The sequence below is a fragment of the Macrobrachium nipponense genome, chromosome 8, assembly GCF_015104395.2.
Source record: "Macrobrachium nipponense isolate FS-2020 chromosome 8, ASM1510439v2, whole genome shotgun sequence".
Classification (NCBI taxonomy): Eukaryota; Metazoa; Arthropoda; class Malacostraca; order Decapoda; family Palaemonidae; genus Macrobrachium; species Macrobrachium nipponense.
The window spans coordinates 77,380,053-77,401,324 of NC_087203.1; the positions used below are offsets into that span (position 1 = coordinate 77,380,053).

The window sequence follows — 21,272 nt, forward strand, 5'->3', positions numbered from 1 at the left end:
TAAATCAGCCGGCGTTCGTTTGTAGGAAGCGCGGATGGACCCATTCGGAACGAGAGTTGCTCTTTTTATGTCGTCTTCGTGATTTTGCAAGTCGTTCCCTCTTGAATACTGATTAGGGAGTCTGCAGGTGTGTGCTTCGTAGCTGTGTTAATAGCGTTATACTGACGAGGAGGAAGTACGCAGGTGTGCGATACAGACTTTGTTAATAATGTTAACAACTGAGAGAAATCCAGCCTTTGAACTATGAGGTAATTTACAATAATTAAAAAATTGCATTAACGTGAAGCTGAAAATGCGGTTATGGTCCTTGCCACGAAATGATAACGAAAGGTAATTTCACGATTTAATTTAGCCGAAGTCTTAATTTCATTTCGGAGATGATAAACACTATTAACTTTTCCCCCCGTTTTCAGTATATATACCGGAGTCGTAAATGGTCCGAGGGTAATTAAGTTAGCTTCTTTCTTTTACGTTTTAAATAGATATTTTTCCCCTTTTGTAAAGTTCGCGTTGCAATAGGAGCCCTTTAGCCTTCCTTCTTTTGTGTATGTGTGAACTGGAATGAGATGTACCTCATATTTTGCAGGTAATTTTTATTACTGACTTTGTATACTTGCGTCTTAGCGAATATACTCAAACTGCCTCAGAATACAGATAAAGTTGGAGGTCTTGTTGACGTATATGATTGTGATAAGGATGTACAAAACCCGAAGTTTCTCGGTTATGGGAACTTTCACTTACCTTCATTTTCTAGTTTCCTTCTTTCTTCTCATCTCCTGGGAGGAAGAAACTATGCATTTATGTAACTGATCTAACCCTTTTTTTAGCCCAGCTTAACGTGACTCACCGAACTTACTTCATCGTAGACTTAAGATAACCAATTTAGTTAAGAATCTTCCTTATGAAACTAATTTAACGTTGAATTTACTGATATTTGACTTTTCCTTTCTTTTTATTAACCACTGACTAAGAAGATGTAATGTTTTTGTTTGCACGATTTTTTTTTATGTCGACAAAGGCAACAAAATCAATCATTCTGTCCCATTTGATTTCTTTCTTACACTTTGATAGATTCCTTTCACCCCTTTTTCATTTTATTTTATTTTATTTCCTGTAATTGAAGTATTTTATTTTTAATTCACTCGTTTTTCTTTTTTTTGTGAACAGGGCTTCTACGAGGTTAGTGTTATTTTTGTTACACCCACAAACTAAGCTGTAATCATATTTTTGTAAGAAACAATTTGCCGTGTGACGTTATATTGTAGTTTTGATTGTCATATTACTTTTCATTTTCGTTTTAATCTTTATTTTCTTTTGATTTTACTTTTTTACTTATGTTGAGCAGTCTGTGTTATCGAGAGCCCTTAGACCCTAAGCAGTGGCACTAATTCCTATCCCTTAACTTTTCAGATCACACGCTACTGTCGAGTCAGGATCGAATACCAGCAATCATTTCGACCACCGGACTTTGATCGAATCGGACGATCCTCGGCCAATCGTCCAGTCGTTCGCTAATGACCGGAGGCACGGCAACCACAGACCAGGTGAGGCGTTTCCCGCTCTAAGATGGACATTACTCCTGCAATCGCCGTCATCCTGACCCACTTCTGACCATAAAATTTTTTTTTCCGCTCTAAGACATTACTCTTGCAGACACTGTCATCCCAAGCCACTCCTGACTATTTTTGTTTTCCGCTCTAGGGGAACTTCAACAGGGTCCTAGATATCCTAGAATAGTTTGCATATGTTAGAATCAGATGGCGTTTATTCTCCTTGTGATTTAAAAAGGCATCAGTGTTTCTTTCTCAGGGTCTCAGATCATTTACTGTTTTTGTCTTGCAAGCTGTTTGTTTACGTTTTTATCATGCAGGTTGTTTCATTTCATGTTTTTCGTCTTCCACATTTTTTGCCCAGATGAATGTTGATTCGAAAATGGGTCATTTCATTTATTACAAGGGTCGTATCACTACTCAAAAATGTCATTTTTTTTTCAAAAAGGGGTCATATCACCATTTCCAGTATTTTTTTAAAGGCCATTTCGCCATTTACGGTTTATTTTACAGATGGGGTTATTTGATTATTTCTTAATTTTTCAAAAGAAGAAAATCTTATCGCTGTTCCCAAAGATACTACATAATACTTCAGAGCTAATCCAGATGTAAGATAAAATACTAAGGTATAAGTGACAAAGTCTCATTCTGTAGAGACATTGAGGAACAAGGGATAATGTTTTCGAAAACGAATCCTGAGCCCAAGAGAGAACCAACCGCCATCACAAGCTCCCTCTCGATCCCGAGGGTTTCTTCATACGAGGAAATTATTTTCTGTATATTCAGACCCATCGTCAGAAATACATTACTTCGTTGAAATTCTGTTCGGAATCCGTAGTGCGGAAGGGATTTAAGAGCGTGGTTTGGGGAGAAAGTGGGGCCGGGGGATGGGGAAGGAGGGCCTAGGAGGAGAAGGAAAAGGAGGAGGTGGTGGTGGTGGTGAGAAGAAGAGGAAGAAAAGGAGGCGTAGGCTAGGAGGAGGAAGAGGTGGAAGGTGGGGAAGAAAAAGGCGGCGTAGGCTAAATGGAAGAGGCATAGGAAGTTAGGAGGAAGAAGCGGTAAACTAGAGACCGAATGAAAGAATGGCGAGGACACGGGTAGAGGTATAGGGTAGGAAGGGCACCTATAGTGTGTCTAGTACTAGTAGCGGTATTAGGAGGAGGAGGGTGGTGAGGAAGGAATATTTAAACCCACATCTGGCCAGCAGGCTTCCTTTATAAAGCCCAAAGAAAGAAAAAAAGGCTTTCCGAAGAGCTGCGTTTCGCATTAATGTAAACTCGCATAAACATTTCCGATGAAGGATAGTTCCCGGATGGTACTTCATCCTGTTCTCGCTCTTTTGGAACCATCGGCATTGGATTTGACTCTCTGCTCTTTTCACTGTATATGATTCCTTTACTTTTCATTGTATATAATTTCCTTTTATGTAAGGAACACCAGAGGCAACTGATTTTATTACACAGTAGTCGTTATCATATTGTAGCACTGATTATATTATAATGACACTTTTGTATTAGCAATTGTAAAAAGCTCTATTCTAGGTTTCATTATTACGTATAAAGGTTTTTGTGGTCGTATTTAGGTGTATTATACATCATTAATTTTTAAAGCTTTAGTGTGGTATATGAGGTGTTCTTGATAGGGGAATATTGCATTATTAATATTAAACAAATAGGGTAGTAGTACTATAATAAGTTTATTCAGTAGCATTTTATTATGTGGTGGTATTTGATAACCTGTAAAATGAATTAATATAGGTTTATTACAGTAGCCAGTTCCTATACATGTTTAGGGTGGTGCAATAGTAGTTAGTTCATTTGTAGGAGAATACTTCTTCTGTGTTAAATAACCGGAATATCTTTTCACATATTACTGAATTAAGAGTATTGGACTTGACGTATAAGTTAACCAATATTTTTATATAACTTATGTAATTCACAAATACGTATCTCTAAATATTATTGAATTAATGCACTTTATAGTAAAATATATACAGTTCACATATAATGTAACTTTAATATACTGTAACTATAAGATTGTCTCAATTAATTGGAACATCTGGTTAAATATTACTCATTTACTTTCCTTTAGATAACACTATTGTGTTAAATAACTGGAATATCTTTTGACATATTACTGAATTAAGAGTATTAGACTTTTCGTGTAAGTTAAAAAATATTTTTATATAACTTATGTAATTCACAAATACGTATTTGTGAATTACATAAGTACTTTATAGTACAATATATACAGTTCACTAATTTGTGTTGACTAACTGGAACATCTGTATAAATATTATTAATTTACTTTACGTTAGATAACACTATTAAGTTCATGTGCAATGTATCTTTAATAATACAGAATTTTCATAATGAAGAACAAAGTAAAACTGCATGAGGTAAAAGTGTTCAGTATTTATTGTACACTCGTTGACAAGGCTGGAACAATTTTTATGGAAAGCATTCACTGCTTTATGGAAAGCATTCAACAGTGAAAATCGCGATTCTTCAAGTCAATTTCAAAGTAGACTTTTCAAAATTAGTCAAGTGATTCAAACGAAATCTGTCATCTGGACACTGTTCGTTTTTCACCCGTAAACCAACGTTGATCTGTTAGGATCCCCGACTCTTCTACAAATTGAGGAAATGATCATCATGCGATCCACTCTTCTTCATAAAGTACTGTTAGATTCAACCACCTTTCATTCAGCACTGCAGATTTCCTGAAAATGAAACAAATAGCAAAATTAGAACAATTTTATAGCAAGGGAATATGATTACTGATTACATTCTATTCAAAGAATGATTTCAATTATTTAACTGGAGAGCATAATAATAAAATTGTTAAACCATACAGTATTACTATATGCAGAGACGTAACGTGCCATCATTGATTCATTAAATACAAGGAAAATACAAATCCTTATAAGAGAGCACAACAGACAGCAGCAGACAGCATCTATGCCTAGTGATTCATAATACGCCGCACACAACAAAATCGTTAATTCCATACATATTTTTTTTCTGCATAATTCAGAGCAGACCATCACCATGAGCACTTCAGCTACAATCATCAAACACCCGAAGTTCAAGAATGCCACAGCCATACTGCACTACGCATTTTAGATTGAATTATATATTATGAACATCAGAAATTGTGCAGCTACAGTCATTCAAGGAGCCAGAGTTGAAGAATGTCTATACAGTCATAACACAGATTCAAACAAGAATGTCACTTGAAAGTCAGTTTTTATTCCAAGAGACTACTCATTCAGGTTACCAACATAAGGGCACTAAAATCACAAGGAGCCGTTTACTTAAAAAAAATTTATGCAAAACATGTTAAAAAAAACACATTGAACAAGCATACTAAGTTATAAATCAATTTATTTAACTTGGGTGTGTGACGTGTTTGTTACAACACTTAATACTTATGATTAATTAAAACTAAAATAACCATGAGAAGAATGATTCTAAAATTGGAGAATGGTTCACAAGATTAATTTCATAAAAGACTATATTGCAGAAGTTTCTCAAGCTGAAGAATGATTCCAAGATTGCATCTCTAAGCATAGCTGAAGAATGATTCCAAGATTGCATCACTAAGCACAGACTTGCACGTTTCACAAGATTCATTCAATACAAGACTACATTGCAGAAGTTTCTTATTCCAATTGACAGAATGGCTCACAAGATTAATTTGATACAAGACTACATTGCAGAATTCCAAAATTGCAATTGCAGAACTAATTTTATACAAGACTTTGCAGAACTACAGCTGAAGAATTCCAAATTGCAGAATGGTTCACAAGAGTTATTTGATACAAGGAAAATATTGCAGAAATTTCTCAAGCTGAAAAATGATTCCAAGATTGCAGCACTAAGTACAGACTTTTGCAGAATTGTTCCTCAAGCTGAAGAATGCTTCCAAGTAGAATCCTCAAGCTGAAGAATGCTTCCAAGTAGAATCCTCAAGCTGAAGAATGATTCCAATTAGAATCCTCAAGCTGAAGAATAATTCCAAAATAATTGCAGAATGGTTCACAAGATTAATTTGATACAAGACTTTGCAGAAAATACTACATTGCAGAAGTTCCTCAATTCCAAGTAGAATCCACAAGCTGAAGAATGATTCCTAAATAATTGTAGCATAATTTGATACAAGACTACATTGCAGAAGTTCCTCAAGCTGAAGAATGATTCCAAGTAGAATCCGGAAGCTGAAGAATGATTCCAAGTAAAAGTTCCTCAATCTGAAGAAAAATTCCAAGTAAAAGGAATGATTCCAAAATTGCAAAATGGTTCGCAAGATTCATTCGATACAAGACTACATTGCAGAAGTTTCTCATTCCAAGATTGACAGAATGGTTCACATCATTTTGAAACATACATTGCAGAAGTTACTCAAGCTGAAGAATGCTTCCAATCTCGCAGCACTAAGCTTGGCATTGAACGTCTGAAAGTTATCATCATATAGTAAAGGATAATGGTTATCTTGTGATTATCTTGACCAAGGATAATGGTTATCTTAACCAGGTATTCAAGTTATTCTGACATGGTGATTATTACCTAACAAAATCACAGTAATGTAGTTAAAGGATAACTGTGGTTTAGATAACAATCATGCATTTGTGTACTAACCAGCATCATAAACAAAATTATCCTTGAATAGAGATAACCATAAGTCTGAAGACCAACGAAGTTCCAAAATTAGGTTGAACATTGAAGCTTGTATATAAATTATAGACAGATTAAGGTTACTAAGAATTGTAGGTTTGTTCACAAGAAAGTGTACCACAGATGAGAGAGATAATTACCAAGATTGCAGGAACAAATTTTTCACAAAAAGGTACCGCAGATTGGAGATAAAAGACACTTTTCAATTATTTTTGGAAATTAAACTTTAAAAGATGGAAAATGGAAGGAAATTAAACTTTGAAAAATGGAAACAAATTAAACTTTTCAAAGTGATCGAAATTTTTTTTTTTATAAAAAGAGCCCAAATCGCAGGCAGAACATTTGCTTACTTGGTTTGACATTAGAATCTGTCGATCAGACGATATCATAAGCAACAGTGCAAGTTGACTTAAAAAGAATGAAATATAATCAAACTTTTTGGCTTGTCAACCAACAAAATTCAGCCGTAATTGATAAGACGGATTAAGTGAAAATGTATTACAAGATTTAGAGTAATTAGAAACAGGATTACAAGATACAGTGTTATCAAGGAGGCACAAGAGACATCCGGAGTCCAGTTAAGTGGAGACATCAACAAATGGAAATTGGAAATTTCGCTTTAGCAGAAGCTTCGGTATGGTACATTTCATGTCTTAATCATCAGGTATTCCAAGGAAAATTTACAATTCCAGATTCGAATGAATTATCAAGTACGTATAACGAAGAAAGAATTTCAACTGCAGATGCGATCAACAGAAGGAAATTAGCCAAGCCTTTTCAGACAAATTAACTTACCTAGCAATTGAAAATCACGATAGCGTTATTATAAGTTGGAGGCGTTATTATAAGTTGGAGAATCATAAGAACTGATAAAAATCAAATACAATTTCCATCTCATAACGATAAAAATCAAATACTATTTCCATCTCACAAATTCATATCTATAACATCCCCTAGATAGAAAAACATCCCCCAAAAATGTCACACTTCAGATGAAAAACACTCAAGTTCCTAACATCCCCAAAAATGGGTCGATGTCAAAATTCACATAAAATTAAAGGAGCTCTTTGGCCAATTACCCAAATAAAGTTGCCGATGGCAAACTAAATAATTATCTGTAATGAGCATCAAATTGAACAAATGCAAAACCAGCATTTAAATATCTAAATCTTTATTTAATGTATATTATATATTGCCAATACTTTTTGTCCCTCTGTCCAACCTAATGCTTTGCTTTTTGTAGTCAATAGTAATAAAATTAAGATTATCTTTATTTTTTCTTCATTAACCCACAATAAATCATAGAGTTTGTGGACCCTATACGATATTCGTTTAGTTAAACAAATGACAATAAAATGAGTTCAAGATTTTTAACTTTTTTTTTTCTCTTCATAAACCACGTAAATATAAATCATTGCATTTGTGAACCTTTGTGAACCTGTGCGATATTGGTTAAGTTAAATAATAAATCAAATTAGTTCAGTCAGCACTGAATAGCACATTAAAATGTGCTTTTGTGGAATGTCAACCGCAACCCTTCTAGCGGAAGAAAATAACAGTGAAAATAACTAAGAAATCCACTAATAAAAATATAATTATAATATTACTATTATCATTATTATTATTATCGGTGCAGAACTATGCCAGAACGTATGCATACATGACATTCATAATTTTGGAATGAAATATTCAACGCTTTGACAGTTGCAGAAAATCATCATTGTTGGAGCCAGTTATGATACTCGTAACCTAATGAATGCTAAGTTGAATCAAGAGTCGATGCACCGGTGGTCTCGCTGTCAGTCAAGTTAAGCGACTTGCGGTCTCGTCTGAACTCAGAAATTGTCACAAAAAATAAATAAATAAATAAAAATCGCCCTAAACACACAATTTCCCAAAAACAACCTCGGTGGTCTCTATCTAAACACACAATTTCCCAAAACAACCTCGGTGGTCTCTATCTAAACACACAATTTTCCAAAAACAACCTCGGTGGTCTCTATCTAAACACACAATTTTCTATAAACAACCTCGGTGGTCTCTATCTAAACACACAATTTCCCATAAACAACCTCAGTGGTCTCTATCTAAACACACAATTTCCCATAAACAACCTCGGTGGTCTCTAAAAACACAATTTCCCATAAACAACCTCAGTGGTCTCTATCTAAACACACAATTTTCCATAAACAACCTCGGTGGTCTCTATCTAAACACACAATTTCCCATAAACAACCTCAGTGGTCTCTATCTAAACACAATTTTCCATAAACAACCTCGGTGGTCTTTATCAGTCAAGTTAAGCGCCCTGCGGTCTCGCCTGAACTCAGGATGTCTCAAAATAAAAAAGATGTCACAAAATAAAAATAAAATAAATAAATGAATAAATAAGTACCGAAAAAAGATAAATAAATACCGCTAGTCGCCCTAAGACCTAAGTACATAAGTTCCCGTAATCTCTCGGTGGTCTCTCTATCAGTCAAGATAACAGACTTGCGGTCTCGCCTGAACTCAGGATTTGTCACCATCCTAAGGAGAGAGAGAGAGAAAAAAACAACGCTAGTCTCCCTCTAAGTACTCAAGTTCTTGTAAACAATCTGTCGGATGTAAGGCCAAAGGGGTGGCAATGCCATATCTAATATCAAAGCTTCGAAATTTTGGCAGCGGATTTTAAGAATCTGGTGTCACAAATGGATTTATTTTAGCGAGGATTGAATGGACTCTTATGTGCTTGTTTGGATGACCGTTTTGTTTGTTTGACCGTCCGAAGATGCCTCAATTGATCGTTGCCAATCACCCCCTGCCAGACAGGCTGTTGAGGACAACTAAAAAATCAAAGCCTGATATGTTGTTTTGATTTGTATGCTTTCGTAGCTTTCGTACGTTGCATTTGCCATGGTGGGTGCGATTGATACTGACGGGAACGGGACTGGAGTGAAGCCTTGTGCAATTCGAAATTTTAGGTTGTGCAATTTGAACTTTTACGTTGAAGTTCGATTTCAGTTTCGGGTTGAAGCACGTCGTTCAACTGTTATTGATCAAGTTTACATTTATAAAACAGCTATTTATGTCTTCCCTTGCCTTACTCTGAGCTTGCGATGAAATTAGCGGCGTCTGGTATTCGAAGCAAAGGTCAACATTCTTGAGCAGAACAGTCTTGAACAGCCATAAATGATCGTTACTATTACAGACCTCGTACGGTATGTCTTAATTTAATGTCAGTCAGAGCTTGCCACACTTATGCAAAGGAAGTCTAGTACGTAACTTTAATGGCCATTTCACTATAAAAATTAATCCAGGTCCAAACTCTATTCCACAATAAAATGCAGAAAATTGCTCCAGAATATTATGGGTCTCTCTCCAAACATTTATGAAAATGTCTCAGATGCTACGTAATTCTTTTCATCGAAAGGCAACGATCCCAACTAAAATAGCAAGACCACTTGGGTAGAGGTAATGAGAAAAAGAGACAATGAAAGACGTTCAAATGAACGAATGACAGTGTCATGTTGTCAAGTTGTCCCATAACTGCTCTAGAGAGAATGCGTTGTTAATTGTTCCATAACTGTGCTTTAGAAAATGCGTTGTCGATATCGGCAGACATCAGAAATAACCATCAGCTGAAAATGTCAGTTGTTCCATAACTGTGCTCTAGAGAGAATGCGTTGTTAATATCAGCAGACATCAGAAATAACTATCTGCTGGGAACAAATCATTCCCTTGGTTTAAAAGCTTTTTCTTAACATTTCAGAGAATAGAAGGGTTAAGAATCAAGACAACCGGAGCCACATAGTATAGCGTCAGAGAAACTGATAGTGTCTGCAACAGCAGCAAATAACATTTTGGGGGAAAACCACTTCATAGTTTGAAAAATTGGCTTTGTCCGCTTGAAGCATCAAAACCCTTTTTCAGTTTTCACCGAATCCTTGAGGTGGTGTCGCATGAGCGCCTACTGTGTCATTTTGCATCCTGAGCTAAACATTTCACCATACCACCAAAATTAATGGCAAAATTTTCGGCCAACTTTGCACATTGTAATCACTGTTGCTGTCACAACTAAAGCGTGCATGTTTGTACTTTACGTGACGTCACCTTGACAAGCTGGTGACTAAATGTAAGCATAAAAAAGAATATTTATTGTTAAGTAGTACTTTTAACATACTAGAAAATATCAAGAATCTTGCTCATGTGATTCAGCATTCGTCAACACAACAGCAACGCACTCTGTCTCTCGGTCTCTCGGTCTCTCGGTCTCTCGGTCAGAGAAATGAAGCAACATAAGGTTTATTAAGTAGCTTGATGGATGAGGATCAGTACGTCGATGACCTTGGTACATATCTGTGAAATAACTGGATGAGGCAAAGATTCATTCCCAAAACCTTGCGACAGACCTTAGAAGTTCACATTGTGAGAGTATCTTGAAAGTATGCCGTATAACACCAAAATTCGCTGCGGAAGGAACAACAACAAACAAGAGAATAAGAAAATGCAAACTTGAAGGTCAGCGGGTTTGATCAACCATTCCTCCATTCACTTCCATAATGTGGAGCTTTCTGCCTCCTTCAGTATTTCTTGAATCGATTGATTTCGAGGACTTTTATCATTACAGGATCGGGCTATTTTGGGCATCCAAATCAGTCTGTCTGTGAACCATAAAAACAAAAACAAAACAAAAACTAAAAACAAAACAAACAAAAACTCCAAGCGCGGTACGAAATATTACAAAGAGAGAAACTGACCGAAACATAAAAACGCAACCAGGGAGACGAAACAATTTAGGAAAACGTCGGTTATGAAGAAAAACAGTAATTTTTTACTTGGAAAATTGCTTCCAGACCATAACACGAGAACTTAAAAGTAATTTTCAAAGTTAGCGGCAAGCGAAGATAGCGTTGGGATATAAAATTGTTATTCGGGATGCTTTCTAAAAATGCAAAGTTCATTCGCGTCTTTTTGGGGACGCCTGTTTCCTCGAATTTAGTCGGCAGGAAAATGTGGAGAAGGAGGAGGACGAGGAGGAGAATATGTAGTATTTGGTGTTAGAAAGGAGGAAGAGTAGGCGATGGTGAAGTAGGGGGAAGAAAAATTCAGGAAATGAAGGAAAGAAAATGCGGGACTTGCTTTGGGGAACGGCTGTTCGCTTGAATGTAGAAGAGAGGAAGATCAAGAAGGAGAGGTAAACAAACACAGGAAGAAAAGGAAAGGGAAGGTAAAATTTTGATTTTAAATTCATTTTTTTGGAGACACTGGTTTCTTGTATTCCAAGTTAAGGAAGAATAAAGAGGAGGAGGATGAATACAGAGAGAAAAGAGGAATATCAAAAGATAAAGTAGGGGATAGATGTAGGGGAGGGACAAGGGAATAGCCAGGGGGTGTGTAGGATGGACTTGGGTTAGGGGACTGAGGAGGGTGAAAAAAGAATACAACAATCGATAAAGTTCCCATAGAACGAAATATCTTGTTAATTATCCTGATATGCTACGCCTAACGAATCGACTAAATGATGTTTTGAGATAATAATTAACCATATTTTATCTCCAACAAACTTTACGAAAATAAAAAAGAAAGTCTTATGTTGTAAGTAGTTTAGTTTTGCTTTATGTTCAGATCAAGAGCGTAAAGCCAGTTCAGTGTTGTAGAAATGTCACCGTATAATGTAAAAGCAATGTTAGGAACGGTGAACCCATTTCAGCTACTGCATACGTTCTTACAGGCAATCTTCTTACACGCAATTGCAGGCTATTACACATGTCTCGCAGGCAATCTTATGCTAATTTGGAACGATTTTCAAACTGGTTTAGTGGGCACCGACCAAAAAACAAAGACTTCTTGCTTGATCTTTTGGCCTTTATAATTGAAGGTAGTCAATCACTTCTGTCAATCCTTCCATTGGCCTTCAGGTTTCGTTGTGACCACTTGCCACCAACACCAAACACAGGGACGGCATTCTGTCTTGTACTGTCTTAAATCCAGATATTATGCGAATCTAAATTTTACGGTGCTTTTTATAAAAGAAAATTCAATATAAGTATTGGAAGCCCAGTCAGAGTTCATGCAGATTTCAGCCGCTAACGAAATGGGGTGGGGGGGATGGGGAATGTAATGTTTTAGTCTCTCTCTCTCTCTCTCTCTCTCTCTCTCATTCTCTCTCTCTCTCTCTCTCTCTCTGTTGTGGGTTTTATATTCTTCTTCTCTTGTTGTCGTAGATTTTTACACTCACCGTCCATATGCTCTCTCTCTCTCTCTCTCTCTCTCTCTCTCTCTCTCTCTCTCTGATCCGAAAAGTGATGCTGTGGCCTCCAACAAAAACTTATAATTTGGACTTCGCGGCTCCGACCAACTTCCAGATTCTGCGTTCCGTCGTCCATCTTCTCGACTTCCAGATGTTCAATCGAAGTTGGAATTTGTTTATACACTTTTTTGCACTTTAATTTTCTATACTTTTCCAGGTTCTCTTTTAATGTATGTATACTCATGTCTTTCAACTTTTATAAATACGTATTATGATCCTTTCGCATTTGATTTTCATTTTACATATTAAAACCCACGAGATTTATTCAGAGTGAAGCAAAAAAAAAAAAAAAAGCAACCAGAACGAACGAATTAAAATTGAAAGGGAGGAAGTATTGCAGCCGAGACCTAAAATAAAAAAAAAAAAGTCCCTTGCAACGGGTATGCTGGAAACAGTACACCCCCACTGGGTGTAACACTATAAAAATTATGAAAATGAGTATTTCCAGCAATCGTACTCGTCATGGCCGAGGAGAAAAAAAAATTAGAATTCAACACAATCAAACAACTGACACAATTCCTGAAATTTTTGGATTGCGTGTGAGGCTGCAACAGACATCGCGTTCGAGAGTAATAATAGATTTCGTGTTCGCAGTTCTAGCGATGGATAAAAAAATAAAAAATTTACTATGGAATGGGAAAAATATAAAACCGTATTTTGTCTCTCGCGTTAAAAGCGAAATTCTTGGAAATATGAATGCGAATAAAGGAACAGACAAAAGCACATTTGATTGCTTTCGAATGAAAACATCCGGTGTAAATGTTGCAGTGGGTGGGATTTAAAAAAAAAATAAAAAATAAAAAACTCGTACGGAAATGGAGAAAAGGTGTTGATTGAAAAAAAATGCAAAATCTAAATTACAAATGGTTTTTCAATAGGGATAAAAATCGTCCAAGGAAAAATGGGTTATCTTTAAGAAAATGTGGCATACATAATTGTTCGTATGGGAAATTTTCTTTTGAACTAAAGCAAATATAATAATGATGATAAAAGCTATGTTCCAGTGTTATCCCACATTTACTATTGGACGCCCCCATACTGCTTTCCCTATTGCCATCCCCAAACCCCCAACCCCAATGGCCCCAACCCCAGAGATGCTGACCTGACCGAGCCCCATTTTTCCTCAACCTCAAAGGTCGAAAAATAAAAGAAAAGGTTGCTGCAATCAGTTTGAGCACTGTTGTAACCTTATTACCGCTCGAACCAGACTGTTTCCATGGGTATTTGAATATCCAAAATGGGTATCAACTCTGTTCCCAGCCAATTTTTGTACTATATCTCCGAGTGGGACTGTCATCATCGTATAAAGCGTCCTATTATTATCAATTATTATTATTATTAGTGAAAATGGAGCCACGTGACTGCTATTCACTACAAAAGCTTCGTTATAGAAGCAAAAATTTAATGTTGAATCCAACAAGAAGACAACATAATAAAATTAGCGAAAAGGAAAAACATGAAAGCGAGACCTCCAGTCAAGTCAATACAGCAAGAGCGTGGGCGCATTATATTGATACGAGTCCCCAGAATACCTAATAACATCGGATGGAATGACTTACGACACGTCAGTGCAATTTTTTATTCGAGCTTCGTCTCACCTTTCTCTCTTCGTTATTATTCTCTCTCTCTCTCTCTCTCTCTGACTCAAAAAAAAGTCATAGATGCAAGGGTTTTAAAGTAATGGTCCTTATCAATAATATTTTGACTATATAAATTGCTGAATGGAATCTTTTTCCGGCAAAAGACCTTTGCTTTTTATTAATGATATGTTGTTGATTAAAGCTTTTTTTTTTTTGTACTGTAATATCTTTCATTTGTATTATCATTCTTATACCGGATTCACCCAACAAAGTGAAATGCAACGTCAGGATTATATTATTACTAATATTTTATATATAAAAAATGTCTTCTCGATGAACCGAGGTATGCTAACAATTCATCATCAGGTCCATTGTTGCATCGAACGCCAACCCTCCCCCGCCTCAAGACCACACCCACGAACTCCCAACCCCCCCTCCGTTTTTTTTTATTTATTTTTTTTATTTTTTTATTTTTTATGTTTTTTTTTTACCTCAAAGATGATTTTCCAATGGATGGGATGCTGCCGACTACCATCACAGACATTTCAAAGGATGAAATCTTTCATCGTCGAACTTCGAAAAATCATTTGACTTTCCAAAGGGAAATTTTTGGAATTATGACCGGTCATTAACAAAAAAGAAAGTCCTCCCGATATGCGGTTCGTTGAAGGAAAGAAGATTGAAGAATCGCAAGGGTAGAAAGTAAAATGAAAAGATAATGGGTCTGATTTGGCACCTCGATGGAAATTTTGAAAGATTCGATTTTTCTTTTTTTGTCTTTCTTTCTTTTTACGTATGACAGTACAGTACTTGCTTCTCATATAAGAGATTAATAGAACAAGCAATAGAATATCCTGATTTGCCGCATCCCCAAAGAAAGCAGTGATAAAACGGAATAAGGAAAAAGTTTTAACCCAAGGAAAAGATTACCCGCATATCGGGGCAAAGCGGGGGCGGAAGTCTCCGAATAGTTAGCCTTGGCTGCTTTTACCACGAGAACCGAAAATATTCTCGGGGTACGAAAACAAAGAAAAAGAAAATCCAAGCCAACTGACAAACTCCGTTGGCATAAAACAAATGAATCTGTAAATAGCAAAATACACTAACAAAGACCCGAGTTGGCATGGAATCTATTAGTATCAAAACAAGCTTAATATTTCGCGTTCCAACTGCAAGGGCACTGAAATTAATGCCATTAATTAAACCATCGTCTCAAAATAGCCATGTTACGCGAGTAGAATTCCTCCTTGTAAATTACTGCACGCAATTAAGTGAAGAAATCTCCCTCCTCCTCCTCCTCCTCCTGTCAGTAATAATAAACAACAGGTTTCCTTGTTTCTCAGCTCGTTCTGCTTCTCTTCAATTCCAATCGCTTTTACTCACCTATACCGGCACGCACGTCTCGCTTCCGAAGAGAGACGTAATGTCTACAGAAATGGAGATAGCAGTCACAAAGTTAGATAAAAAGACGAGAGTTGAACGTATGATCGACGCCTCTACTTTTTTGAAGGATACAAAACTTGACTTCACGTCAAGAGACTTGACGAGTCTTGCTGTAAGAGGCCGTATGTCACAAAGAGGACTTTAAAGCCAAGAGAATGAATAAATGAATGAGAAACGGGGGTGAGATAAAGAGAAACAATAAAGAAGGAGAGGGAACTTGTCCAAGTCAGAATATACGCAAGGCTCTCTACTCGAATAAGGGAAAGACAGATAGTCGTATGTTAGCAATTGATATTTAGAATAGAAGTCTTAGTCCATAATGTCTGCATATTTTCTATGGTGTCTTTGGAAATTACGCTACCTTAACAGCATCTTATGAGTATCATTACCCCTACGTTTATCCGGAAAGACGTGGTATTCCCTCTTGTAAAAATCTCGCGAGATAATTTCTTGCTACAGTCCTTATTCTCTTTGTTATAACCGACTTCTTCCTTTTTAATAATAATAATAATAATAATAATAATAATAATAATAATAATAATAGTAATAATAATAATGATGATAATAACAGAATGAACGTATAAATATAAAGGAGCGTAGATGAAGTAAATGTCTCCATCGTGCATGATCATGGTATGCGTGCAACTTGGTCTTTTCAGCAAAATTGAAAGATGGTTACATAAACCAGTGACCATCAAAGAGATCCCTTTATCGTGCACTTTTAAGCTAGATCTACTGGGACAGATATTCCAGCGGCTGCTCCTCGTCCTTTTTATGCAGCCACCTCCTCCTCCTCCTTCGCCGGCAAGATGAATCAAGAACAACTCAAAGAGTGGGGCCACTGCAGCATCTGCCGGGACGAATTTAGAATCCTCTTTTACCAGCGCATTGCGATCACAACTGCGCCTTTTTTCGACATCCACAAGGCAGTGGAAGACTGCAGCATGGAATTCTCAACTGCCGTCTTTCTCATGTTTTATAATCCTTTGTCCTAGACCTAATCTCCCAAAGGAAATACGGAAAAAAAAAACTCCTTTTAGAATTTGTGAATCCCATCCGATAATCACGAGAGTCAAATTCCAGCGCAATACTGTTCAGTCGGCAAATTAGGTAACGTTTATTTCAGATTATGAATACACTAACCTGTCAAGAGTAGACATTGTTTTCACAACGAAATGAATCGATCCCCATTATGTTAATGCAGTATAAGTATTTTGCAAATAGTTAAAATGATTAAATACAACTGTCCATGATTACCAGAAAGTATTCAATTGCATGTATATATTTGCAGCATGAAATTCTTAACTTTGCGCTTTCCCTAACCTTTTCCGCCACTTTCTCCATCTGTGAGCTTAACTACCAACACTCAAAAGCAATATATGAAGAAAACCTAAAGAGTACAAGGTCTCGATCCCACATCCACGAGAATCGAATTCCGACATACTACCATCCAGCCACCAAGGCTTATATCGGCATCAAAATAGGGTTTTCTTCATATATTCTCTTGGCAGTATTTGGTTCACAGACAGATAATTTTGCGAGAAGTTACGGAAAACGGGAAGTTAGGAATGCCACAGGGTAAATATATACATCATTCGTACAGGTCTTGTTAATCATCACCAGCGGTATTCCTTATTCCAGCTATTTGCAAAATACTTTCGATAAAAGTGAGGGTGGATTCATGTCGATTCCCATACATTATCTGATCTCGATAGAAATATCTCCATAAACTGAGCTAAAATCTTACCTTCTATGGTGGCTGAATGTAGTTCTCTGGAATTCTGTCACATTGGCGGCGAGATCGAGATCGCATATTTCCAAAAAGAGACTTTTCTTGTGATATTTCATTTAAAAAGATATTAGGTTCTGGGACAAAGCATCCAAAAACTTGAAGAGAGCAGGTTGTTGATAATTCCATGTGGCAAATGTGTTGGTATAAGTATTTGGAAATCGTGACCAGCAATGACTTTCATATCAATGAAAAAATAATTTGTCGTTGCCCCAATATTGAGGATAGGTTCATTCCGGCTTCAGTACAATATCTGCTCCTGGCAGATATATGCAGAGATAAACCTCCTCTGGGAAGTTAGGTTTATATACGAAAAAGGTTCAGAGGAAAAGGTTGGAAATTTCACGAGGACAATATGTACAAATGTGCAAGCTTGGAGAATTATGACCAGATTTGTATATATGTACAAATTTGCATATAATTCTGCTCTCCGCATTATAACAGTTTGATATTTTTCTTGGAAAGGGCAGTAAAAGAAATATGGAAAATTTCATAATCCACTATATTTCCACTAATTTACTTCAGGCCCCGTCTCAGCAAAAGTTTCCATCCACTGGGACAAGGGCCAATGTATACAGTACCCGAAATATAGTAACGTTCAATTTTTCTTTTATATATATACAAGTATATATGTGTGTGTGTATAGATAGGTAGATAGATAGATAGATAGATATATATTAATATCAGGAACTAGATGAGATATAACGGAGATTTTATGGCCATAAGACGATATGGGCATTCAACTCTTGGAAGCTTGCAGCTTTTTCTGAATAAAAATCTGTTAGATACCATCCTGTTTATATGAGGTTCTGTTATTAGCTAAATTGTATTAATGCAAAAAAAATTGTGCAAGTGATCAAGTTTGATAATAAAATATATATATTAATATATATAAAATATATTATTATATATAAAATTATATAATATATTATATAATATATATATATTTATATATTATAATTATATATATAATATTATATTATATATATATATTATATATATATAATTATATATAAATATATAATTATATATATATATATATATATTATTATATAGATAATAAAATAATATTATATAATATATATAAAAATTAATATTTATTATGGGTATTAATATATTATATATATATAATATAAAATGATTAATATATATATATATATTTATATTTTTATTTATATAATATATAATTATATATATTTAATTTACATAATAATATTAGTATATAATATTAATATATATATAATTATAATTATTTATAATATACATTATATTATATAATATTATATATATATATATATTATTATATATATTATTATATATATATATTAATATATATATATTATATATATAATTATTATATATATATTATTATATATTTTAATAATATATTAATCATAATAATATATATTAATATATATAAATATATTATAATAATTATAATTATATATATATTATTATATATATTAATAATATAAGAAATTAATTTATATAATATACATATATATAATATAACAATAACATAACATAACATATAATATATATTAATAAATATTAATTATACATATAATATAATATAATTATTAATAGAATATTATTACCATAATTTAATAATATATATATAGATATATATTAATATTATATTTTATTATATATTTAATATATTTATAATATAGAATATTAATTAATATATATTATTATTATATATATATATATTTAAAGATACATATATAATGTACTGGGTGTTTCGAAATTAGAGGGGCCCCCCCTCCACAGAACAAATGGAAAGTTATGAAGTTTTCTGCCATAGCCTATCTACAAGTATATTATCTTAAGTTTCAATGAAGCTATTTTTCATTTTACATTTCTTATTTTTTCAGGACTTTAGTGACAGAGTTAGATACAGCCATGGCTAACGACTCTGAGGAAATCAGAGGGATTGACCGAATCCGGGCTATAGCCTTCAGAGAGGCCAGGGATGCTGGTGCAGCTTTCATTTCATGTTCCTGGATAGCTAAATACATTAAAAGAGATTAATCCTTTGTTAAAAGAAACTGGAACAAAAATCAATATGACTGCCATCGCAAAAAGGGTGAGAATCTTGGAAGGCCTGAAGTCCTTTCTCAGGAGTCAAAAGACGACATAGCTGAGGCAGTGGGTAGACCAAGAAAGTCTTTACGTAAATTGGCGCTTGAACTAGAAACAAAAACTGGAAAGAAAAGAAGTTACAGTGAGTTGAAAAAATCTGGTATTAAGCCATTTCATGTTATCAGCAAGCCCAACATCACTCAGCAACAGAGAGAAGACTGTGCATGGTTTTGTGGTTTATTTCTTAAAGATTGGGATGAAGCTGACTTTCTCCATGTTGCCACATCAGATGAATTCTTCATTTACACCATTTGGGCTGCAAAGTTAGATGACATCAGCGATGATGTGCGCTATCACCAAGTTGTGAAATATCCTGAATGTATGGGAATTTTTCTCTGTTTTCACCCCCCAGCCAAACGGTTAATGTGGGATCATCAAAGAAAAAAGGACAGGTCATGGAATGGCCATACTTCGGAGAAACGAGAAAAAAAAACTGTTATGCGTACTGGTGGAGTAATTGCTTTCCTCAAAGATCCTGAAAATGTGTTTTCTGTTGAAGAAGTGACATTTTTGCATGATAACGCACCATGTTTCAAGGCCCTTCAGACACAGGCGCTGCTTCGAAACAGTGGTATCGATTTCTTCTCGTCAAGTGAGTTTCCAGGTAGCTCCCCTGACTTTAATGTGTGTGAAAACACTGGTAGTATCTTAAAGGATCATGTTGAAGCGCGCGCAGTGAACTGTGCTGGTATACCAAGCCTCGACGACCTGCGAGAAGAGGTGAACAAAGTGTTCAGGGAAATGGAGTCTGAGTCTCGACTTTTTTGCGATATGCTGAAATCAAACCCCTCAAGAATGCATGCTGTGGTACAGGCAGATGGGGGCCACACAAAATATTAAATACTCGGAGAGAAACTTAAATAAATCCTGTTCTGAATTACTTTTGTTTTTGTCCATATCAATTTTAGTTTATGCTGTATAGCGGGCACTCTAATTTCGGTAATTTCGGTAACACCCTGTATACTATATATATATATATATAGAACTATAGCGTATATATATATATAGTATATACATATATATATATATATACATATATGATATAGATATATAATATCCTATAGTATATATATTATATATGTATAGTTATAAATATATATATATATATATATATATATATATATATATATAAATATATATATCAAATATAATATATATATATATACAGTATATACAGTATTCTGTATACATATATATATAATATATATATATATATACTATATATATATGTAGTATGTCTACATCTGTCATTATATATATATGATATATCTATATATCATATAGTATATATATATATATATATATATTAACATATACAGTATATAACAAGTATATCCAATATATTATACATTATATATTATATATATATCTATATGTATGTATACATATGTATATGTATATATATGTGTATATACATATTTAACATTAAAATTTGAATAATTAAGAGCAAACAAGATTAGATTCACATGCTCAACCAAAAAACTGGTAGTAAATCCCTTTGAGGCATATTCCTGAACAAGCTACTGCCTAAAAAAAAAAAAAAAAACAGTAGCCTTCTTCCCATCAGAATAATGATGTTCTTTGCCAACGAAGTGAAACATACAGTTTTTGTTGCTCTCATCCGAGCTGAAGAAATCAGTTTTTGTTGCTCTCATTTGAACTGAAGAAAACAGTTCTTGTTGCTCTTATCCGAACTGAAAAAAAGTTTTGTTGCTCTCATCGAAACTGCAGATAGCAGTTTTTGTTGATCTCATCCGAACAGAAGAAAACAGTTGTTGTTGCTCAAATCCGAATTTA

General features: G+C 34.7%; 1 protein-coding gene across 10 annotated transcripts in view; it reads left to right on the forward strand.

The window, feature by feature from the left end:
• Positions 1-21,272, forward strand: part of LOC135222863 (uncharacterized) — a 511,348-nt gene that overhangs the window by 480,919 nt on the left and 9,157 nt on the right. For 8 of the 10 annotated variants that reach the window (XM_064261203.1, XM_064261201.1, XM_064261208.1 and 5 more), the window contains one exon: positions 1,411-1,544. In XM_064261203.1, coding sequence (XP_064117273.1) covers positions 1,411-1,544 — 134 coding nt within the window. Of the gene's footprint in view, positions 1-1,167; positions 1,180-1,410; positions 1,545-21,272 lie in introns of all 10 variants that reach the window. The other 2 variants (XM_064261207.1, XM_064261209.1) reach the window with 1 other exon arrangement.